The 26,341-nt window shown below is 30.0% G+C and overlaps 1 protein-coding gene across 2 annotated transcripts; it reads left to right on the top strand.

Annotated features, from left to right (window-relative positions):
• The first annotated feature begins 1,520 nt into the window (after positions 1–1,520).
• LOC142329575 (uncharacterized) lies at positions 1,521–23,487 on the top strand. Of its 2 annotated transcripts, XM_075374264.1 has the most exons (8): positions 1,521–1,607; positions 2,856–2,969; positions 7,966–7,989; positions 10,978–11,080; positions 14,386–14,450; positions 19,008–19,104; positions 20,865–20,944; positions 22,962–23,487. In XM_075374264.1, the coding sequence occupies exons 1-8, from the start codon at positions 1,535–1,537 to the stop codon at positions 23,165–23,167; spliced, it is 762 nt and encodes a 253-aa protein (XP_075230379.1). In that variant the 5' UTR covers positions 1,521–1,534; the 3' UTR covers positions 23,168–23,487. The 2 variants fall into 2 exon arrangements, with proteins under 2 accessions (XP_075230379.1, XP_075230380.1); XM_075374265.1 differs by lacking the exon at positions 7,966–7,989.
• The last annotated feature ends 2,854 nt before the right edge of the window (positions 23,488–26,341 follow it).

Genomic DNA, 26,341 nt, shown 5'->3' with positions numbered 1-26,341 from the left:
TAATGACTATAAGATTATAATATTAACGGAGTTTCAGTAATAAATAGTAACAGATTTCCACAATTCAAAACAATAAAAGGAAGATACGTGATAATCGATGACCCGAATGCAACAGTAATAACAACAATAAGATAAGCAAACGTACAACAAAACATGGATGAGATGTAATCAGTAACAACAATAAATTAGCTATAAATAAACAAATTTAAAATGAAAACAGAGCATAGTAATATATACAAAGATTTAAACATTCTTTTCAAATGATAGCCGCTATCATGAAAGAAGTCATGAAGCGGAGAGACGAAGTTACCGAGGCTGTGAAGTCGCGGAAGAATGCTATGCACCTCGTTACTAGTAGAACACACACGACGGTTGAACAGGTGTGACGAACGAGTCCGGCATGGAACTCATATTAAGCAGTTCAGGACAATCCACCTCGCCGATCAAAACTCAACGAAGAACCGTCGCCTTCTCAGTAATATTTCCTACCCCATGATCTCCTCCAAGGCGTTCAGCACGGACCAGTATTCAAAGCCAAACCTAACCCCTTACAACACGAAAAAATCTGTCCTTATTCCTCTGTTGACCCCGGAAGTAACCAAGCCGATGAGAAGACCAAACAACACTCCCAAACTCTAGAGAACTGAGCTGACAAGAGCAACATAAACCGTCCTCAACGCCTCAACATTCAGGCCCCCACTTGTATCATTTATATCAGTAGTTATATTTGTCTCCGTAAGAACCAATACGCCAAACACACACGCAGAGACGGCTTTTTGAAGATACGAAGATCATCGTATCAAAGATGCAGTATCCGAGAGTCATTTTTGAACTCTAGACACACCATTTACAAATTTGATGGAGGGATCACTCTAGTAATTATCAGATCTACGCTTCAATGAAGATTTCAAATCATTCATTTACTTCCTCTCGGTAGGTGTACGATCTCTTGAAAATGATAATTTAAGTAGGCATATACCAAAAATTACGATCTAAATATGTATTGGCATGAAGTTTTATGAGTATTTTTCTTCCTAGTTCTTAAGCGTATGTTTTACGAAAAAAATTTAGTTAAATATGTACGGAAATTGATGTAATCGAGCATCAAAGGAAGCTTTTGCTCTTTCTTTCAAGAAAATGAAACAGATTTAAAAGTAAATTCTCCAAACTACAAAAACGAATAGAAAGAGTCGAAAAAGATCAAAGTTAATATGCAATTTTGAACTGCATAATTTCTAAACGATGAAGAAAAATATAAGATCAACCTTTTACAAAGAATATGTATACGGGGTATTCCGATCTGTAATATTAAACATTTGATTTAGTAGGAAGAGCAAAGCAAATGATTAGAAAAACGGAAGTTTTAATAAACTTGGAAAGTAAAATTAAATTACTCTGGGCAAGTATGAATGAGTTTTGGAGAAGTGACGTCAGACACTATTAAACGACCCATAATGCAACGCGTTTACGTTAAAAGGGTGTTTTCTTGCTCTATAATCAATAGAGAAGGGAAGGCGGGCTGATAACGTTAACGATGGAAACATGGCAGTCTTCCATACTTTTACTGGCGGTAGCGTTACGAATGGTACGAGCCGAAGCTATTAACGGTAAGTTTAAAATTACGGAAATTATTATGTACTAAAAAAGTACATAATAAATTTGTTATATTTTTTCTGTTTCTATTTGTTTTCACAATATGGTTTTTGTCTCTGCTACTGCATTTTTTTAATCAGTGAAAAAATTGGGCTATAAAAACCACTTTTCTTAAAGACATTTTATCAATTCAACAAAAAGGCATTAAGTTTCAGTTGAAAGAATTTTATTTGTTGATAAGTAGTACATAAAATAACGTGAAACCTCTAAAAATAAGCACAAACTTTGAAATTGTCTAGTTTAATTTTTAAAACAAAATAATTTAAAACTATTACCCAAATAATAATTTATTACCCAAATAACACAGTGCCCTTGCACAATGTACTGTATCAGTCAAATAATATTAGGTTCTAAGATACGATGAACACTTAGAAGCCCTTCATAGTAACAAAGTCAGTATTTTTCAACAACCATTTCATAGATATAAATCCATTAAAACCAACAACTTTGATATTAAATGCATAAACAAAAAGGCAGCATCTGAACATGGTTGAACATATTAAATGTACATAGAACCTTTAACACAATGAACAGACATAAATTGTGAGTAATAAAAGTTTATTTGATTTACAATTTTTGATCTCATTTTAAATAAGTGTCATTTTAAATAACTAAAAAAAAAATTCAGCTGATGCTGAGTGAGAATAGCAGCACAACACTGTAGATGGTCACAAAAATGATTAAAAATGCTTTGAAGTTAGTAATGAGAAATAATTTTGTTTTTAAAATTTGATCTAGTTTGTCATTTCATAAGCTTTGAGTTTTAGATAATTGAATTTTCAAAACTCTAAGTGAAAGTGAAAATTAAGAATAAGACTTAAATTATGGAAAGAATATTGCCATAGATTTTAATATTGAACTTTTGCTGTTGTACTTATTTATTAAATATTTTGATAGCCATGCAATATGAGCAGTTCCACACTATTTTACCCACATTAATGTTCTCAATTTTTAAACATTCCTGTCTATTATTTGAATGAGAAGAATGTTTGTGCTTTCTTTTAGTCTTCTCCAGCTGTAACATGCTGCAACAGTTCCAACTACATACGTCTAATGTTGCCTGGTTAATCAGCGGTTGCTTCGTAAAAGATCTAATATTCCCGTTTTACCTTATTATCTACCTCTCTTGATCATATATTAAATGTATGTATTTTGGTAAAAATAAGTACATTATTATAATTAAATTTTATTTTCTTTTACAGGAATTAAAGGATGTCAAGATTCTATGGACTGTGCAATGTTAGTTGGACATATATGTCGTAACTCACAATGCATCTGTGAAACAGATAGAGATCTAAGTCTATTTCCATGTGCTAGTAAGTAAATAATTTCTTTAGTTCATAATGATTTTTTCCTTCATAACATATTATTAAATTATATATAAAGATTTGTTTTTTAGAATCGGTATATTCTAATTAGTTAATTAGAAATATGTTCTAATTAACTAATATTTCATATTTCTCTAATTAGTTAATTTTTTGGTAAGAGGGATATGAATGAGATAAAAACTTCAAAGAAAGAAAGAGACTGGAGAGTAAAACTGAGAATTTAGGATAAGTGATTGTTGGCTCAAGTTGATCACAAACTGTTGAATGTTAACAAATGGATCATGATTTGGCATTTTCCAGTACTTTCTGCAATGCACTAACCTTCTAACTTTTAACCTCAATATCTAACCCTGCATTCTCAGTTATCTGTTTTATTATCATTCAGGGGTTTGCCCTCAACTTGAATCAACAAACAAAACAAAAAAATCACTGTTTTACTTGTTGAATGCTGTTGGCAATATTTACTGTTAAACTATACATGAAGTTGGTGAATGCTAAGTAACTGTGGTAGACAGACTAATTTAGTATGAGTAACAACAATATTGGCTATTTCTTGTTTTCAAGAAACTGTTTCATAGCGCTTTGTCAGTCACTCTTCTTGAGTAATGTTTCCACCTTTCTGGTTGCCTTTTATCCTTTTACAGCTAACAAGAAAATTTGTTTTATTTCATTTCTTTTATTCTTTATGAACATTGTAAATACTTTTTTCCCATGGGCTTGAAACTCTTGCAGAACTCCATTTAAATAAATCTGTAGTTCTGTACCTTGGTCTTCATCTTCGCTGATCTTTGAATCTTGTAAATGCTGTCTTTCCTATCCTGATGATCTCTTTTCAATAGGCTTATCCAGGTTAACAGAATCTTCCTTGAATCAGGCCTTTTTAGCTTACCCACTCCCAACCTTCATTTATTGACTATCCTTACTGCAGTATGCCTGATCATTTTCTTTATTGATTTGAATTCTTTACTCCAGTCTAATATGCCCCAGTATTTTTCTTTAGTACTTATTTTTAAATCTGAGAAGCCTCTTTTTTATATGCCAGTGCCCTCACCCAGGTACTGCTTCCATACAGTTCGGTTAAACTGCCAGCTTCAGTTTTTTAGAATAATTGGTTAATGCCAAAAATGCTTTGTTACCTTACATTATTTTGAGTGTGGCCTCCATACAGTTCGGTTAAACTGCCAGCTTCAGTTTTTTAGAATAATTGGTTAATGCCAAAAATGCCTTGTTACCTTACATTATTTTGAGTGTGGCCTCTTTGTTAAATTTGTTCTGTATTATTAGAAACCATTTTAAAAATAAACTTTCAGCTAATAACCATATAAACTGTTTTATGATTATTTATAACTAGGCCAGTCTCCCTTGTCCCTTTTCAATTACTATTATACTTTCACTTTTCTAGTAAGGTTAATATCACCTGCATATATCACATCAGCACATTATTCATCTTACTTTCTATCACTATGGTATCTATTTCTATCTTACTTTCGATGCTGTGGTATCTCACTCATTTCATAGATTTATATTTAATAATTTTTCAATGTCCTTTCCACCTCTTCTGAAACTGTTCTATCTTTCTCAGCAGTCAACCTTGGCTTAAAATCATCTTTCTTTTTTATTATTTCCTCTTAGAAATGTTCTGTGAAATCCAGTTTGAAATGTTTAAAATTCAGTTTCATACAGCTTGTTGCTTGTCATAAGCTTTTTAGCTGGATAATGCCTTGATTTTTTCCCCTCAAAGAAGTCTGCAGGTGTTTCTTTCTAGCTGAATCCTTCTACCCATGTAATGTGGAGTGTGAAAATTTTTCAGCAAACCAACACTTTCAATTTTTCCTTTTCAGCCTCCCTGCTTTCGTATCTTACATTACTTTCATCTTTTTTTTTTTATTTTCACCTTTATTTTTACTAGAATGTGATCTGAATCATTTCCAGGTGATTCAGGCTCAAAAAATCCAAATTTGCTCCTTGTGCCATAAATGGTGTAGCAGATATAAATATGAATTCAGCATGAATGAGTTATATCTAATTAGTTAAAGTTGAATCAATTCTGTCACTCCAAAGTGCAAGTACAATTATTGTTTTATGTGTATATTCATGTACTGTAAGCTATTACTTGTGTGGCACCATGGCACATCAATGAACCGTTAAACATTTTGTTATTGATGTTTAATAACAATAACATCATTTGTAATGCTTCACACCATTATTCAGTTCAGTGAAAGAAACTATTTCAGTCTTCTTTTATAGCAGTTTTATTCAGTGTTATTTTCATTAATTTTAATTTACTTTGTGTTTATAATTGATTATCTACATGAAACTTGAGTTAATAGGGGCGTGTATGAGTGTACAAAGAAATGAAGAGTGCAAATGATGCTTTTATGAAACGTTTGTCAACTGGGTTGAAAACCCTGGCTGGAAAAGATAAATGATTAATAGTAATGCACTTAGGAAGTGAAAATGGGTTTCTGAACAGTGGTTTACAGTATTTGAATCCAGATCTTCCCAAGAGGAACGATGAAATGAATGGTGACAATTTTATGCAGTAACAATTTTAATTGTTGTTGAAAGATCCGTCATAGTAATGGATAATGCACCGTACCATTGACCATTGCCTGAACACTGTGAAATTCCAAATACTTCAACTCTAAAATTGGAAATTTAAAGAAAATCACATACAGTGAAGACATATTAGAATTAGTAAATATGTTAAAAATTATTCATTATGAATTAGATAAAATAGCAAATTGTTTGTCTCACGTTCAACTGGATTTTTTCTCAAAGCAATAACAAATTGATTATTATTTCATTTTAAGATTATCATGTCCTATTCCTTTCTTTTTTCAAAAATGCATTATTTCAATAAAAAATTAGAATAAATTTACACTTTTTATTATTAAATCTGTTTTGTATGTCCTTACATTATGGTCTGTTGTACTCCTTCCATGGAATTTTATCAGTGGTGAAAGTTTTTCAGTAGAGAAATTTTATTTAGTAAAATGGTATTTTGAGGAGAGTATTCCTAAATTGAGATTTTGTTGGTAAAGGTAAGAGTATATAATAGACAACAAAGATTAGAAATGCATATTAATACATTATCTAAAGCACCAGAAACATGTTATATATGCATTGGCCTCTTCCACATGGCTGTATTGCATGACATGTAATTCAAACTGCATTAAATTTTAACAAAGTACTGAGTATCAATAACAGAAATGAAACAAATCCTTAGATAAAATCAGACAATATTAAAACGTCAATTTTTTCAAGACATTAAAAATTAAAAACTTCAATTCAAAAAAAAATGGAAAGTACTCAATAAATGTTAAATCTGAAGAGCCAGTATGGATTTTACTAAAATAATACCCTCAGATTTGTACAAGATGAATTTGTACAATCATCTTGAAATATGTAAACAGGCTAGCAAGCCATATATTTTTGAAAATATGAGTGTAATCATGGATCCCCCAGTTGTTAACAAATAAATATCAAAATTACAAGGGTTATTTTTTTTCAAGGTCCGATCGGTCGCGAAATAAAAACCCGCGCAAAAATCAGATGAACCTTTGTGCATATGTCTTGCGCAGCGTCTCTAGTATGGCCTTCAATCACGCCACGCCACGTCACTTCATTTAGTTCTGAACATGCAGCTAGCATGTAAACATATCTATAACAGTAGCATCTCCCGCCAAGTGTGAAGTCCGTGCGGTAATTCGATTTCTTCAGGCTGAAGGGTGTAATGCAGCTGAAATTCATCGACGAATAAGCAATGTGTACGGTGAAACTTCAATGAGTGACAGCGAAGTGCGACAATGGTGCAGGAACTTTAAAGCAGGACGTACAGATATTCACGATGCAGGCAGTCAGGGAAGGAAGCAACGGAAGCAGCTGTAACAAAGACGCTCCTGCAGCGTTTTCATTGGGAAGTGTTTGATCACCCACCATACAGCCCAGACTTGGCTCCATCCGATTTTCACCTCTTTGCTCACATGAAACGCTGACTAGGAGGACAACATTTTGGCACAGACATGGAGCTGCAGACCAGCGTAGAAACATGGCTGAAAACACAGGTGGCTCCATTCTATGACGAGGGTATTGGAAAGTTGGTACCGCGCTACAACAAATGTCTAAATCGGGGTGGTGACTATGTAGAGAAATAGCGTAACTATGTAAGTACTTGTTACAAATAAAAAATTTGTGATTTTCACTGTGGTTTTAATTTCGTGACCGATCGGACCTTGAAAAAAAATAACCCTCATATAAAATGAAAATTACAATTTTCTTTAAATAACTGCTTCTGATAAATATGACCTTTTTGTTATCATAATCATTAATGATATTGCAGTTGGCATTGTTACCAGTGGCATTTGAAAGAATAAGTATCCTGATTAGTGTGTAGTTAAATGTTATGTTTTATCTGTACTTTTTTAATTGGTATGTGGTTTTTCAAATTTTTTTTGTTAGTACTGAACAGATAAAATTCATAACTCGACATACTTGAATAATATGAAATTTACAAACAAAATAAATTTGACAAATGTAAAATACTAAAGCAAGCAAATTCAATAAAAAATATCAAATATACTATTTGATGAAATAAGAAGTATCAGTATGTTGGCTTGGTTCAGGTTACAAAAAATTTGCGGTCGGTAAGGTGACATTTGGGAAATTTTTATTTTTAATCATGTAGTTTTATTATTATTCTCCTATGAAAATCATTTCCTCAAGTATGGATTTATTGTGTACTGGTTCAGATAACCAAAAATGTTATAATTATCTATGTTGTATTTAAATGCAAATGAATGAATATTAAAATATAAAAATAATAATTAATACTTCTTATTTTTCATTTCTTCTACGTTATAAATACATAATCCAATAGAAATATATATGCACTAAAACAAACACGAACATGTACAAAAACAAGCACAATACAATAATTATTTTCCAAACGAACTTTATAAATTTGTTAATAATTGTGTTTCAGTAAAAACATATGGGGTAGATATGGGTGAGTACTACACAAAATACAGTTCTAACTTTGTGTCAAAATACTATAAACCAATAAAATTCCTAACCACATCCAAGTAGAAACACACCTTATTTTTAAGTAAAATTTCATAAAAAGTGTTTTGTAATGCATGAAATAAAAGTTTCCTAACCAACCTTTTTCTTTCTTTCCAGTTTGTGTATATATATATATATATGTGTGTGTATGTGTATATTTTTAAAAGCAAATTTTCATAATTTGTTGTATTTGAAATATGGTATCCTAAATTAATATCCAAAATGTTTTCTCTTGTTATTAATTAAAATGAAGAAAAAAAACAACATAATAGAAACAAGTTTTAAGAAGAATTATTTCAGAAACTTAAAACAAAATTTTAGGACATAATTGTTTGGTTCTAGTGAATATAGACCAATAATTAATAAATTAAAAATTCTAACATTTCCATATGTTTATTTCAAAATGAGTGATCTAAAAAAATTAATACAAAACACTGAAAAAAATTTCACTTTTATCAAGTACATAACATGTTATATATTTGATCTATGTTGTGTTTGTTTAGTAAATAGTGTTTGTTAATTTTTGTGCTTGTAAATTTCATACTCTTCAAGTATGCGATGTAGATAGTGTAAGAAAGCTGTATATTTTGTGCTTTGAGAACTGGTTAGATGTGTTGTGGCTGAGTGTGTAGGTTGCAATGTATTTTCTGCAAATCTTAAATGTGTATTTGTTGTTTATTTTAAATCTATTGAAGTCAAGAAAGTGGGTGATTTGTTGTGTCCGTATTCTGGAGGGAAATATAAAAATAAGGTGTAATTTGTAGATGTGAGGAATGTTTGCTTTGTAGAGGAGTATGATGTAAATCAAAATAGTGACAACTGGATAGTATTTTTGCTTTGTATTTCTTTTTATAAAAAACTCAGAAAAACTACAATTGAATACTTACAGAAGCATTTCAACCAGTACATTAGAAACGGGTAACGCGATTGGTAAGTTTGGCTAAGTACAATATTTATTTTTTTACATGAAGTAATTCTTTTTCTTATCTGGAATTGTAACCTTAATACAAAACCGGGTAAATTATACACTGGATAAAAAGATAATAAGTCATTAATGAGATAATAAGATAATAAGTCATTTTGTGCAAAACACAAAAAAGTTTTACGCGTAAGGTATAATACATACAATTCACTTTCTGCAAATGTTATTATTTTTACTGTTTATAATACAACTACCCTACACTTTATGAATAAGTAGAATACTGTCACTTTCACTACTGTTTACCATTAACTCATCACAACTAACTGCATTTACCCATTGTTTATGCTGGAATACTCATGATGTATTCTTCATTCGTTGTCACATGCTTACTGATATTGCTGTCACCACAACTGCATCAAACTCAGGCTTGCAATACTACTCTGTTATCATGCCTCTGCTGAAATGGCCTCACAGAATTTATATCCTCTGGCTTACAGAACCCACTGTTATTTTGCTCATCTCTAATTGTTGAAGTGTAATAGTTTTCATTGTCGGTGCCCTTATTTTGTTCTAAAATTTTTATTCCAGTCCGGTAACGCTCTGGTCAAACAAGAGCTTTTGGAGGTGTCATTGGCTGTATTACAAAGGACAGATTGTTAAACAGATCTGTTTCTGAGAAAAGTATCCTCTTTAATTCCTTCTAAATTCTTCTTTTCATTATTATTTTTTCTCTTTTTTCGTAATTGGAAGAAATCCGTTACACTGGTTCGTTTTACTGGCCCTCTTACACTATATAACAATGGATACATAAAACTGCACATATTATTCAGTTACATACTTAAAGGAAGGGGATTTCCTAACCTTTTTAAGACTGGCATCATTAACAACAGCCCTACCTGTGACTCTGCTAAAAAAAGTGTAGATAATTATTACTAAAAAGAAAAATTTCTACTATTTGAGAGAGTTGTTTAATGTTGTTTAATTGTAAAAATATAATATTTTGCTACTGATTTATGAATAATTTGCTTACTCAAAAAAAGGGATCCACGGGAAACCGTAATAGAGAAAACTTTAATAAAAGTCTGAGAAATGTTTTTAAAAAAATAATAAACAATCTACACTAAAAAACAAGGTAGGTGTGTCATTCCCAATTTGTTACAAATTACTATTACAACTTCAGTAACATTTAAATTTTAAACAAGTTAAATAAAGGAAAATTACATTTTTTCATATCTCAGTTTCCTGTTACCATTAGATTCTCAGTATAAATGACAACTTTTTTATGGGCATTATCAGAACAGAAGACCTGGTTCTTTTTTTTAATTATTTCTTACTTTTGTGGAGTAAAACGTACTTCAGACAAAACTATTTTTAAAAATAAAATTTTTAGAATAGTTATTGTGTTAGTTAATTTTAAAACTTTAATTTTTTGAAACACAATACGTCAGAATGGATATCAAGATTCAAACTATAGTGTTTATTCTCATGGCATTTCTTTAAATAATTGTCTTTTTGGAAAAAAAATTACTAGAGACTTAATCTCACATCAGTTACTAATGTAAAAACTGATGACTATCACCATGGTAAAACATGACTGTTTTTAAAAATATTATGTGGAAACTACATGGAAATTTTTCTTTCATAAGATATTTTTCAGATCATATCAGTAATTCCATAGAAGAAAGATGATTTGAAAGTGATATTTAATTATTTTAAATATTAAAAAAAAAAAAAATTTGTAACCGATATAAACTTACAAATTAAATTTTCTCTTTTAGTTAAATAATTTTCATAATATTAGTACCAAAATATGTCTAAAGAGTTTATAACATAGAATCAGTAACTAACAATCATAAAAGAAGAGATAAAACTAAGCTAATAACTACAATTATACAAATTTCAAAAAGGATTATACTAATATTTATTCTGAGATCAATAATCTTTCTAGAATTATTTATACTTAACATAAATCACAGAAAAGAATTATAATTTATCTTGCCTCATTTCCAGTGAAAACCTATGGCGATCAGTGTAGAGCAGATTATGAATGCTTTACTGGAGATATCAATCTTGTCTGCACAAGAACAGATACTAGAAGATGTCGGTGTAGGAGGTTAGTATATTTTGTTTAATATCATTTATTAAGATAAATTTTTGTTTTTTATATTGGATACATTTTTCCATATTTCACAATTTTGAAAAATGAATGCCTCAAAATCTGTCTTCATGTGTAAATATTACTGTTTATTATAAATATAAGAAATAAAGGAAATAAGACTACAGTTTACAGATTTGGTTAACTGGTCCAGCTGGGATAAATAAATAAAATATTTTGTTCTGATTGTTATGTAATAGTATATTACATCACGAAGATATACTACTTAATGGATAATAAAATTATTAAAAACAAAAAAACCCAGTTATTATACACATTTACGTAGAATAATTATGAAAATGAAAAAAAAAATCAATTTTTTGTTAGTTTTTCATATTATTCTAGGTAAGCAGCTGGTACAGTTAGCAGCTGGGTTTTTTGTTTTGCAATAATTATTTTATTTAGTACTATTTGTTGTTGTTTCCATAACGTTAACATTCATACCTCTAGATACAATACTAGTATACTTTTTAAATGTCCTAAAAATTTGAATGATTATGAATAGTAATGTATGTGCATGTAATGTATATGTGTATGAGTTTATTAAAATTATTTTAATTAAATTCAATATTTGAACAGAGGTAGGGATATCACACAGGCTCCAACTTATATATTGATATGAGAAATGCAACACATGCCAGTGTGCAGGCGGGCGCTAGCCGTGATTCATTCCTGGCTCCTTTAGTTAAGCAAATTTTTTGAGATCAATTGATTTTTTAAAAACTCACAAGAGACAAAAAGTGATTTTACCTGTTACTTCCCAAAAGTTGGTTGTAGTTGGATCTGTGAAGATACAGAAGGCAACAAACAAACAGACATACGTAACAGTTAAATACATTACCAGTCCTATGGATGTGGTTGAGCAAAAATAGGAATGTAAAAAAATCTTTTAATTGCATTTTACATTTTGTGCAAAAATTTTTTAATAGTTTGGTAATTTTTATAAAATAAGGCCCTTTCTTGTAAGACAGAGTTGAGTTATGTAAAAAAAGAACAGTTGTTTGATAGAGGTGAATATTGTTATATTTTAAGAATAAGTAATTATTTTTTTAGTATTTTATTTCTTTAATTTTTGAAATATAAGTCCTACATGATTGATAATTATGAGTGCCAAACAATGATCTTATAGTCCATTTTTGTATTTTGAAAATTCATTCAGAATTTTTGAATTAGCCCAAGATATGATGTTATACTTCACATACATAAAAATAATAGAATTTAATCATGTTGACACGCTTAGAGTTTTATTAAGGCACTTTAAAGCAAAAGTGGCTTAGATCACACCCTTAGCCAATTAATCCAAAAATGCATTAGAAAAAAAATTTTATAAAGAAGTTTGTAATAAGCAACAATGTTAAAAATTGAGTTCAGTATACCTACTTTACTACATTTAATTAAATGAAAAACCATAGAATAAAACTATAATTTATTTAGCTATAATATTTCATGTTGTGAACAGGAAGGACGTCATAGTTATTATAATTTTATTATTTATTTCAGTAAAGAAAAATAAGATTAAAGTGTACTGAGAAAAATGATAAATAACAATAAAACAAAAATAATGCTGTTGAACTGGACAATGTTAAACAAAAGTCAAAAAACTTAATAACAGCTGACCAAACAGTGTTGTTTTGTAAACAGTAAATATATTTTTGTAGAATATAATCATGCAATCAAACAGAAAAAATAAAGTTATATTATGTATGTAATTTAATATTAAAATATAATTTTATGAAGTCTCTTTAAAGAAATTCATAAATTATCCATTGGTTCAAAAATTCTTGTCTTGCTTTCTCATTGTTTTGTTTCTTAAAATGATGTCAAGGGTTTGGGTGTTGTAAGCAGATTTAATTTCTGTTTTGTTATTATTATACACAACTTATTTGTTAAAAGCATATAAAAATTTATTGAGATAACTTACAGATTCACTTGAGGTCTGATTTTGTAGAAAAACACATCAAGTTTGTCACCCAACATTCGCATGGTTAGATATGGCTTCCATTTGTAATGTGACATGTATCCCACCTGAAGTCGATTTCATTTCAGACTGTAGCCAGCAAGTTGGGCGTTAACTCTGAAGCTGCGGCATTAATTCAGTCTTAGCTCAACAAGGTCAGCAGGAAAAAGTTGTACATAAGCCCGATTTATAATAAAATCCCCACAAGAAAAAATCTAGCAGGCTCAAATCTTGGGAGCAAGGTGGCCATGCAAAACCTTCACAACTGATCCACCAATCTGGGAATTGAGTGTCATGAAAATCTTGGACTTCTAGACGGTAGTGAGGTGGTGCCCCGCCTTGCTGATAGTAATGGCATCCATCTTGGTCATCATTGTCCAACTGAGGAATTAAAAAAGGTTGCCTCCAGGAAGAATGGGCTGTACAGTCTCTGTTTGCTTAGGTCATAAAAAATATTGACCTTAGGGCTATCATTAATGTGCTGCAAAGTTTCATGAGGGTTTTTGCTGCCCCATATTCAGCAGTTATGGGTTTTCACCTTGCCAATGATGTGAAACATTGACTTATCACTAAAAATTACATTGTCTAAAAATTTATGGTTGGCTGCAAATCTATTCATCATTTCCACACCAAACTGCAGCTGAGCAACTTTATTGTCATCTGTAATGTGTTGAACTATGATTCGTTTGTATGATTTCAAGTGCAATTTTTTATGTAATACATGTCAAACAGTCTATGGAATGCCAGTCTCATATGACACACAGAGTTTATTTCTTTGGTTACATGCAAAGCTTTGAGTAGTTCCACAGCAGCTTTAAGGACGCATAGGCATCATGATGATTTTGTATGTTTAATAGAACAACTGTCTCAACAATGCTTTGGTGCCAAGAGTGAATTTTATGCCTACTAGGTGGCTCCCTACCATACTTTCTACAAAAATTATGTTAAACTGCAGTTACTAATTGCAAATTGTGAAATCAAAACATATATGAGCATGTCCGTACCAATAGATGTATCTGTTTTTAACAACACTGGTGACCGAACTGCACACTGAATTTGGTACTAATGGACTATGTGAGTAAAAAATTGATGTGTTTTGCTGTGAAGTAGACCTCAACCAACTCTGTAAGTTATCTAAATAAATTGTTATATGTTTTTAAAGCGATTAAGTCCCTTTTGAATAACCCAGATATATGTATATATATATTTTAAAGTACTCATTATTTTACATAAACTAACACTTCAATCTTCAAACATCTCATACTCTGGATGCACCAGTTAATAAATTCTTTATTTCTGTTCTTAGAGGTCTTTTATGGGATTTTGATGCTAAGCGGTGTTACTTAGGTGATGATGGAGCTGATAATTTTGGTAAGTAAAAATAAATATTAACATCAAGTAATAAATCATTTTTTTTTTTATATTTCTTTAAAAGAAACATTTAATTAATTTAAATGTACTGTCATGCATTTTATGCTAAGATAGATAATTTAGTTCTGTCAGAAAAAAACTTTAAATTTCTAAACCTACAATTAAGTTGTCTTACTCATCACTTTTCTTAAACCAAAGAATTTACGAGGGTTTTTTTTTCAAGATCTGATCGGTTGCGAAATAAAAACCTGCGCAAAGATCAGATGAACCTTTGTGCACATGTGTTGCACAGCATCTCTAGTATCACACCGTGTCACTTCGTTTAGTTCTGAACATGCAGCTAGCACGTAAACATGTCTACAACAATAGCATCTCCCGCCAAGTATGAAGTGCTTGCGGTAATTCGATTTCTTCAGTTGAATGCAGTTGAAATTCATCGACGAATAAGTAATGTGTACGGTGAAACTTCAATGAGTGACAGCAAAGAGCGACAATGGTGCAGGAACTTTAAAGCAGGACGTACAGATGTTCATGTTGCAGGCAGTCAGGGAAGGAAGCGAGTGTCAACTGTTGATCTCGTTGAGCGAGTGGATGAAGCAATTCGAGAAAATCATCGGTTCACAATTTCTGTATTGAGTGATTCATTTTCTGAAATTTCAAGGTCAGCTCTCTACACCATTGTGAGTGAGAGACTTCAGTACCGCAAACTGTGTGCGAGATGGGTTCCCAAGATACTGTCCGACCATCACAAAATAATGAGAATGGACGCCTCCCTAACGTTTCTCCAGCGCTACCACAATGAAGGAGAAGAAGATTTTTTGAACAATTGTCACAGGGGACGAGACATAGGTCCATTTCAAAACTGAAGAAACAAAAGAACAATCCAAACAGTGGATGCATTCTCATCATCGTAAACCAAAGAAGTTCAAGCGAACCTTCTCCATGGCTACTGTGTTCTGGGACCGGAATGGAGTTCTCTTGGTGGAATTCATGGAACGTGGCACGACCATCACTGCAGCCTCAGGCGGCTCCGTTCTATGACAAGGCTATTGGAAAGTTGGTACCACACTACGACAAATGTCTAAATCGGTGGTGACTATCTAGAGAAATAGCATAACTATGTAAGTACTTGTTACAAATAAAAAATTTGTTATTTTCACTGTGGTTTTAATTTTGTAACCGATCGGACCTTGAAAAAAAAATAACCCTCGTACATACTATTTAACTACACACTTGCAATCTTTGATGTAAGCATTCTGTATAATAATGTATTTGTAAAAGGACTAACAACTTATTACAAAAAAAAAGAAAAATATCACTTTGTAGTATACCATAACCACCTTCAAATATTAATCTAAACACAAACCATAACAAAGCAAAACCACTCGCATACAAGTAATAACTATTCCTCACATACTAAATTGTATAAAGTTTACTGAAATATTCATTTAACACTTTGTAATACAGGTAAACTGCTTAATGAAAATCGCCAAAAATTAGTTTGGAATTAATGGGACAATAAATTCCCTTACCCCGTAACATACATTTTACATCAGAATATGAACACAACAAAACACTCAGTTTCTTAGACTTCAACATATCAAAAAAAAAAAAACATAATATCTTCAAAAAATTTATATAAAACCTATCCATCACAAATGACATTCTGTAACATCATAACACTTCTAAATACCATACACAACAGAAACATTTCACAAGCATTGTTAGTTATGTTATGGTATATATAAGATAAAATTATGTAATTATATTATGACAGTGTATCACAGAGAATGTATAAAAAATATTACCATGCTAATAATTTAACTATTATGACAATATTGCACATTTATCTTGCATTTCTATTTTTATTGTACTTTTAATTTACATTTATTCATTACCTATTGCATGAGTCATTACCTGTTGTGGGAGTCATGATGATAACATTTGTAGATTTCAAGAAAGCTTATGACTGCATCCACAGAGAATCCCTACCAAAAATTCTAAGACACCTTGGACTAAATACCAAATTAATAAATATAATAAAACTGACCCTCACAAACACTAAGTTGAAGTTAAAATTCAAAGGTGAGCTCTTGGAACCATTTGAGAACAAAACAGGATCAAGGCGATGGGCTCTCACTGCTATTATTTAATTACGATCTAGAAATGGTAATCAAGGAATTGCTCAAAAAATGTCCCCCAAAGTAAAAAATGGGCCAAAAAATTAAAACAAACTGTCTCAGATTCGCTGATGACTTGCCACTAATATCAAATGATATCGACCAAGCTAAATCACAGACAGAAATTATATCCCAAAAACCAAAGTAATTAAAACAAGTATAAACATAAACAGTAACAAAATCAAAATAGTAACCCAATTTAAATACCTCAAAGAAGTAATAAAGAACCTAAACGAAAAAACCTTGATCCAAATAAGAAGAACCAAACTAGCTAAAGCTCAAAAATTTACATGGTACACTTACAATAAAATATGCCTATCAATAAATTAGAAAATAAGACGTTACAATATAGTTATAAAACCTGAAGCCATGCAGTGGAAACACTTTTCCACCTGAATGAACAATCAAAGGTGGACAGACTCTCTAGATGAACATTTTCAACACTAGAAAGGGCACAAAGACTGGATCGTATGAAAAAGTACTGCGAGAACCGCAAGGCTCAAACAGTCCCATTGAAGACCTTTTTTATAATAATTTGATTTTATTATTTTACAAGAAGAAAATATTTTTTATTGTACTGATTTAAGTTTACTGCACAAGGTTTGTTTATGTAAACATTAACTTAAGCTTACTCAATATTGCTTGAGAATAATACTTAAAAATCTTGCACAATATTCACATTACATGTAAATGTCGATGTATCTACATTTATTGACAACAGAATACCAAGTACAGAAAGAAGAAATTTAAAAAACATTCTATTGACCGTTCTTACATCAGTAAACATTCAAATAAAATTACTAAAATTTGAAATACAGAAATCATACCATATAATAACAAAGTACACACTAATAAACACAAACCCAAAATTAATTAATAAAATGCCACTAATTTTTTCAGCAGCCAAAGTAGAAGTTGTAGAATGACACAGTATAAGTCATTAATTTTGAAGTTGAAAAATGACAGAGTATAAATCATTAATTTTGTCTTCAAATATTACTAAATTATAATTAACTTAAAAGAAAAATTAAGGAAAGTAAAATAGGTTATTTGGTAACTAACCTTTTTGATATAACACAAACGTTAAAAAGGCTCACTTTTTAAATACATGGAAATTTTTTTCCTGAATTCTTTATAAAGCTGATACACACCTTCTTCATCGATGATGTAGTGGCAATGGTACTGGCGATTATTATTTTGAAATCTTTCAGAAAATCCTTTTTTTATCTGATTAGATTAGAGTATTTGATGCATGTAGTGTTATGTTATTTTTGTCAAATTTAATTATATACTTCAATTCTGAGTTACTAACTGACAATTTATTCAAATTTACATTTGACTGATTATCAAACAGTAGAAAATTACAAGACAGGTTCTTGTTGAAAATGACAGTTTATTGGGAAAAAACATTGGTGACAAGGGCTCATTATAGAGGTGTTTAAATGATTTTTAACATTTTTAAGACAAGCTTTAAGATTTTTTCTGAGTTCATTTTATGTAGAAAAAACAACATTAATGTTGAACAAAAAATTTAGAAAGGACCTATTCTTTAGAACAAGTATTAATTTGCTGAGAAATTTCAAAGTTGGTTATACTAATATTGAACTTAAAATTTATGATGAAAAATTGTGCTTTAATTCTGAATCTATATCTTTAAAAAATTGAATCTATTGGAGCAATTAAGCCATATGCGATGCCAGTCTAGGCAGATAGGCTAAAACTCAAAAGCTATTAGGATGTATTGTTGAGGGCAGCTCAATGCCTAATATTGTTAACGGTAGGGAGTGGCTACTGCACGATTTCACGGGAGGCGATCTTGGTGATTGCAGGTGTGAAATAAGTAGATTTGCTTATGACAGAAAGGCATGCATGGTCTCTTTCCAGATGTTGTTAGTTTGCAGGGTGCCTCTTGGGTAAACCCGAACAAGTACATGACACAATATTTTTCTGGGCATGGTCCTTTTAGGGACAGGCTGCAGAGATTCAGCCTGGTAAACTCAGGAATCTGTCCACAATGCGGACAGTTGGGTGACGTTCACTATGTTTTGTATGAATGTTCGAAGTATGAGTAGATGCACATGGAGACTATATGTAAGCTTGTTATTACCGGGTTATTATTGGGCGTTAGATCTCTGTGTTAGTTGATGAAACCAGGCCGAATGGGTCATAGTAGAGAACTTCATAAATTACTTGGTAAAAGAAAGGATTGCTTGGTCTAGGGTGCACTTAGAGATTAATAAGTTATGAAAAAATTAACATACTAATTATGTATGTATTATGTGGCATTGTGTTATATAGCTATTTTAAGTTCAAATATTTTTAATTAAACTACTACAATTCATTAATTTAACTCATCTACATTATAACATTGTTGTAGGTTATCTTGATCCAATGAGGCAGATGATTTTACCAGGAGTTATATTAATAACATTAGGAGCAATGATCTATTTGGGATTTAAACTGTTTTGTAACTGGTAAGTGTTTTATATCACTATTATTATCCATTAATCTTTATGGTAGAGTCGTAGCATTCTGCCTTTATTTCTGTAGATTCTGGGTTTGAATCCCAGTTGGATCTTTTTCATAACTACAAAAATTCTTCTCTTATTAGTGGTTGTAATTGGGCAGTTAACCTATTTTTGCTGTAAAAAAGGTAATTCATTAGTAAACAATTTCTATAATAGTCATAGGTGTAGTATCTGTATAAAGGTATAATTAGGTTTGTATATAGGTTAAAAACCTAATATTATGTCCGGCAGATGGATGGGACTCTTGAATTTTGTCACTCATTAAATCTGTGAAGAAACTATGGAATGTTGGTAAAGACAAGGAGAACACTATTGTAAATGAAATTCAATCTTGAGGTTACTTCATTACTGACCAACATTTTCTGAAAGGTAAAAATTTTATTAAGCTAACTTCATCAAATGACTAAAATTAACAGTAAAAATCAATTTTTCAACCCCATAACTGATAAATGTTAAGATAATATAAGGAAATAAGTTTTAAAAAATGTAGGATGAGTGACAAAAATAAATACAATGAAATTTCATTAGCTAGCAAACATCTTAGCAGATTGCCTATAAAAGGGGGCCGTTATATAAAGCCCACTCTTTATGCAGATAATGTACTAGTGGTTATTACGAATTATGAACATCTTGTTGCTTTTACATATGACACTATAACTCATTAGCAATATTATCCTCTTTTATAAAAAAATTAACAACTGAAGAATAAAAATTGCCTTCTCATAGTAAATTATTAATTATTAGGAGAAAGTATAGAATCACAATTTTGGTTTTACATAATGAAATTCCAAAACTAAATGTTATGTTTTTTGGGTGATAAAATTGATATATAGTTAAACTGGATTGAATATGAAGAATTTTTCAATCAAATAATTAATTACAGCGTTTACCTCTTTATACCTCCAAATCTTTAAAATAAATGTCAATACCATTTGTATTTCTGTAACACCCAATTATTGTAAGACATTTCACAATTTTAAGTGTAATTTGAATTAAATTTAAAAAATTGGATTAAAATTTTTAAAAAAGCAGTTAGAAATTGGTAGTTAAAAACAAAGTATAAACTATGTTAAAGATGAAAGATATATTTTCATTAATCAACAACAACACAACATAACATTAATCAACAACAGCCCATTAACATCATCATCTATGGGAACATTCATTACTTACATGAAAGGGGCCTTTAGGAAGGGTATGTTTATTAGAAAATTATAGTTTCTTATGACACTTGGTGGTAGTCCTAGGTGCACCTAGGACACAAAACAATCTGGTAAAACTCAGGTGAAAATTATCCACTATCTCATGCCTTTAAGTCATTTCAGCATTAATAATGGAAAATTCCAAAGAAATTTAGTTTCAAGTATTGGATTTTACCATAAATACATTTTTAATCAGGGAAAATACAAATAAAAAAACAAATTTCTTCCACTTTGGTTAAAAATTCCCGTCAGTAATACATTAAATAATATGTAACAATTCATTCATTACTATTACATCTGTATGTTATATGCATTCACATTTACTCGTGATGGGGAGGGATAAAAACTCTAGTATTTTACTTAAAAAAATAAACAAGCATCCCTGACGAAAAAGAAACATAATAAATAAATAAAGGTTCAAAAATATCTTTCTATGTTTAAAAGGTGATGTTTTTTAAATTTATTTTTTAATAACAGCAATAATAATTTAATTTTAAATTTTAGTGGTAGAAGACAAAGAAGAAGGTTACCGGACATGGAATCTCAACTTGCACCACAGACAACATGGGTCGCTTCTTACAGAGGTAAACTTTTGTATATGCCACCTACAAGTATTCTTTTTACATAGACAAGTTTCAATGTAAATATTCACAGTTAAGAATTTGTGCTTTCATAAAATTCAGTCATACTTCTTGTTTATTAAACTAACACATTAACTATTTAGATAAATTGACAGAAAAACAAGTTCATTGATAACACTTAAAAACAAGTTTGGTACTTACGTATTAATGCCACCGCAGCTACAGCTTTATCTAAAAACAAAGTAGTCAATCGGATTTCGGTGGAAAATGGGCCAATATAGAGTTTAACATAGATTCAAAACAGTCTCTTTATTAATTTTAATAAATGGTTATTTATATTTATTTTACAAATATAATTTAACCAAACTTAACCTACGCTCGCTTCGCTCGCTAACCTTGACTAATTAACAACAGTGTTTTGATTATTTAAATAATAAATAATTGCAATAATTACTGAATGTATTAAATAAATACTCAAAAAATTACGCTGTTAATTAGTCAAGGTTAGCAAGTGAAGCGAGCGTAGGTTAAGTTTGGTTAAATTAAATTTATAAAATAAATAAATATAAATAACCATTTATTAAAATTAATAAAGAGACTGTTCATTTTCCACCGAAATCCGATTGACTACTTTGTTTTTAAATAAAGCTGTAGCTGCGGTGGCGTTAATACGTAAGTACCACAAGTTTTTCATAAATAAAGAGCACAAAACAACTAAACGAAACTATGAACGCATTCATACCAAAAAATTCCATAACTTCTTTATACTAACATAAACTACAAGAAACCATCAATATTGTCGTGTGTTCCTGGCTGTATCAGGATGCTGAGAGACTGACAATTGAAAATGTTTATATAATTACAATTTATTAGTTAAAGAACATAAGTAAAACAAGTCAAATCAATAGTAGTAATAATAATAGACAGTAATAAACAACTCACGATAATTATCAGAATAATGACAATAATGGTAACATTAAACAATAATAATATTAAATGTCAATAACAATAATAATAAAAAACCCTGATTACCTACAAAACAGAATTTAGAGTAATCGCCAGGATTTATTCACAGGTAGATAAATAATGAAAACCAGAATTCAGTTCCATTGACAAGACATTAGCATGACAGCTAGTCTTAATACTTTTAACCGCTAGTCTTATATTAACAACAATAGTACAACAGATAAGACAAGTATAAATTCCTTTCACTGCTAATACCTTTGCTGTTCACAAATAAAACTACCCTAACAATTTATGAATGAAATTTAGTACATTATCTCTTTCAATTATAGTCTTACAGCAACTCACCGAACCATTTCTTGTTTTCATGTACTGGAATTACTTGTGACGTAACCTTAATTCCATCAAACTCGCATAATAATTCCTCTATCATGGCACTCTCGCAGACTCTCCTTGCAGAACTCACATCATAACGTCTTGCTTAGACTGATCTCGCAGACACTCCTCACAGACTGACATCATAACATCTCACTTAGACTGATTTCAACTGGTCTTCCCCAGAGTATATTTATACTACTATCCTCTTTATCTGCTGGACCGGACCCAACTCAAACCGTGAGAATGATCATTCGCTCTCACACATTCCCATGAAATTACCCTGGTCTGGTAAATCTTCTCATAGAACATCTATTTAGGTGTGTCAGTGGGCAGTATTACAAAAGATCTGTTTGCAGTTAAATGGACCTGTTATCTTTAGTAAATTTTTTTTTAAATTTGCTAAATTTTTATTTAGCATTATGAAGATAGTCAGTATGTTAATAATTGAAATGACTAAGAAATTAGTTGAAATATACTGAAATCAAAATAATGGATTCATAACATATATTGTATTATAAATTTAATGATTTTTGTTGGTATTAGTATCTATATGTACTATATGTATAAATTTACTCAATAATAAAATAGATCATGCTAAATTTGTACTGTAGTAATCAAACATTTTTTTAATGGAGAGTAACAAACATACTTACATTTTTTATTTTTTTTCTAATTATAGTATTCAGTTCAGTGAATGGTATTGATGCGAGGACAAATCAGCCGTTTCCATCATGTCTTTTACTTCCGATTAGGCCACCTTCATATGAAGAAGCATTAAAGCATAAAGTTATTCTCAGCAGCCATAGTTATCCAAACACAAATCAACATCAGTCTCACCATCAGCCACCAACTGTGATCTGCACAACGCTTCCACAACCTGTATAAGATAGTTATGTTACAATAGTGTAAATAATTTTAATGATAAAAATACCAAATATGTTACTATATAAGGTTACCACTAATATAAAAAGTGGAGTTGTGGTCTGTTGATATTATTGGTTTTTGTCAATGATGCTTTTAGAAAAGTACTTTGTTCCTTATTTAATGGTTAAGCTTATATGTTTCTGGAGCAAAAAAAAAAGGACCTTAGTAAAATAATCAGTAAAGCAACGTCATGCTTAACAACTGGCTTAGGGTTGAACTTTTTGTTTAATATTTTCACTTCATCTATACTTTTACTCAAACAAGCAGCTTAAATATAGTCAATACTCTAAAAAAATTAATTAATTTTCCATCCATTTGTTGGAATATTTAATAATTAGTAATAAACTTCTGAATATGTTTAAATGTAATATTTTCTCTCATTTTCTTTGTCAATTTTTATATTTACTATTTCTCTTTTGCTTTAATTTTTATTACTGTAACTTGTATCACTTTAAAACTATGCTTCAAAATACCATAACGTAAATTTGTTTTTATGATTTTGTTGTCAATAATCCTTGAAGTTAATTGAAATTGTTAAAAAAAATTAGTTTATAAAAAAAAATTACTAAAATTTAGTAATTTACTAAATTAAAAATATATCCAGTACTAAATTAATTAAAAATTTATTAATTTACACTATTTTGTTGTTGACCATTTTCAATATTCTGCTGTGTAATAGATCACATTTTACTGTAATAAGGGGCTTAGCAAAGATGGAAGGATTGTATTAAATGTGGTCAGAGGATGAGGGAGGAGGAGCAGGAAGAAATTTTCCAACCTTATCGAGTTAGAGAATGTTAATATTTAAATTTGTCTTTAAGCATCATTCAGTTTTTAAAAATAATTTGATTATAATAATAGTTTGGTATGAATATAAGATTGGTATATTGGTATGAATAAGTGATTGGTTTATTGATATCTTGTGTGACTATAAAATTGGTATATTTTGGTATGACTACATCAGTAAAATTCTATAAATTAGGCTGGTAAAATAATATCCTAAATGTTCTGTCAATTAATAAAATAATCTTTGTGGCATCTGATGTAAAATTACATTTACAGTTTTCTGAGATTGTTTAATTACTAGTTTTAGGTATACATAAATATGTTGATCACTATGATGTAATCATGATGTTAGAATAGTAGAAAGATTCTTTTGAAATACATACAGCGCTTTTTTTTTAATACTAGGAAAGAGGCAGGCTTATGGCCTGCCGCAAAAATGTTACATGTTTTACATTTCATTACACATGATTTTGTTAAATGTTTTTGTCATTTGTAGCTAACTAATTTGATGTATATGAATTTATCATACCATCATGAATTTAGCGTACTAACAATAACAAAAACTTTTACAATGAAAGCTTCAAAATCCTGAATATTTTTAGCTGTTTCTAAGTTGTGATTTTTTAACACAGCTCTAACCCCAATGTTTTCCTTTTTTAAACACAAAACACAAATATAATTTTAGATAAATCATTAATATCAAGAAGTATAAATTGTTAGAACGAATGAATTATTCAAGAAGTATAAATTGTTAGAATGAATTAATCATTTGCTGCATGCAGCCGCCCAGTGCACCTTCATTAGTTCGCTATGCGTCAATAGCAGCTAAAATAAAATTGTGAGCATATACAACAAACAAATCCATGCCCCATCCTTTTTTATGGCAAAGATTAAAAGCAATTATTGAAAATATTAGGTAATGTAAATTTTAAAAGCAAATATTTTACACTTTTAAATTACATGGATATTACTCTCATACTAGTGCTATCGGTAAACTCATTGAAGGAGGAGGTGCATAATTAGTTCTGAAAATGTGTTTTGGAAGAAGATTTTTATAGAATTTGGAAGTGAGTTTTAATATTTTAAAGGAATCTTATTATATTTCATTAGCTTGTCAATGAATGTATTTATTGACAAATTATTTGAATATTATTTGTATTTAATACAAATAGTTTAAATTTATCATATATTATAATGAAAAAATTCTGTATAAAGCAAATTGCACATAAAAAAATATTTGAAAATAACACACCACAACTCCTTAAATCATTTCTTAAGATATATACATATTATAGAACACACATACTTGTACCTAAATGTATAGTGTAAATTATGTATAGTATAGATTTTTGTTCTGAATGTAAATTATTTATTTTTTATATAATCAATCTTTTTTTTAATATTTTTTAACGTGAAATAAAAACCGTATTTGTATATAGAAAATTTATGAAGTAATTTATGTTCTTCCATTTTTTGTTAGTAAATAAATGTGTTAGCACACAATAATATTTTTATAGAATAAAAAAAAAATATTGTATTAAAATTAAAAATTGTAAAAATTCCTTTTTAGTTTTGAATCTCTTGATAACCAAAACAAATAAATTTTTATATATCAATCAGTGTACAGATAAATGCAGATATAAAAATGATTTTAAACAATTCCTAAGAACTTTTACAAAAATCATAGTTTAGGTCACATTACTTTAGTGATTTACTCTGATGAATCTATGTAATACCATTGTGTTCCTTTGTGTTTGAGTTGGCTCAACAGTGCAGAATATTTACCATTGAATTGTTCTTAATCTTTCATGATACTGTAAACGAATTCAGACAAGGAAATGATTTCCAATTATAAAGTTAGTAATTCTAATTGCTTGTCCAACATCTGTTGAAGGCAATTGACAAAATGAGTGGTTGACAATAAGCTGGATTATATAAAGGTAGTGTTAAATGAGGAAGCTTTTAATGTAAGAAAATTTCCATGAAGTTTTTGTTTGCGTTTGGGCCACTTCGTTTCATTATGGCATAGATATTTCACGTCTTCTGTTGATACTCCAGTATGTTGGAAAACTGACATACAACAGTACATCACGTTCTACTTGGTTCTGTGTGTTATATATCAGCACACAAAATTTGAGGTGTTTTGAGTGATGATGAGGTTGAAATTGAAAAGGTTATAAATTCTTGAAGTTAGATTTTTATTTTAAGGTTTTAATGTATTTTCTGTTACTCGTCATTTTTTGAAAGGACTCTATACATTACCTCCTTCAGTAATTTGATTCATGTATGTAAATTATTCGTTATTATTAGTTTTGAACAATTTTATTTTCTTATTTTTACCTTTTAATA

This window comes from Lycorma delicatula, chromosome 8 (genome assembly GCF_047948215.1).
Source record: "Lycorma delicatula isolate Av1 chromosome 8, ASM4794821v1, whole genome shotgun sequence".
Lineage (NCBI taxonomy): Eukaryota > Metazoa > Arthropoda > Insecta > Hemiptera > Fulgoridae > Lycorma > Lycorma delicatula.
This window is presented reverse-complemented; position numbering and strand designations above follow the sequence as displayed.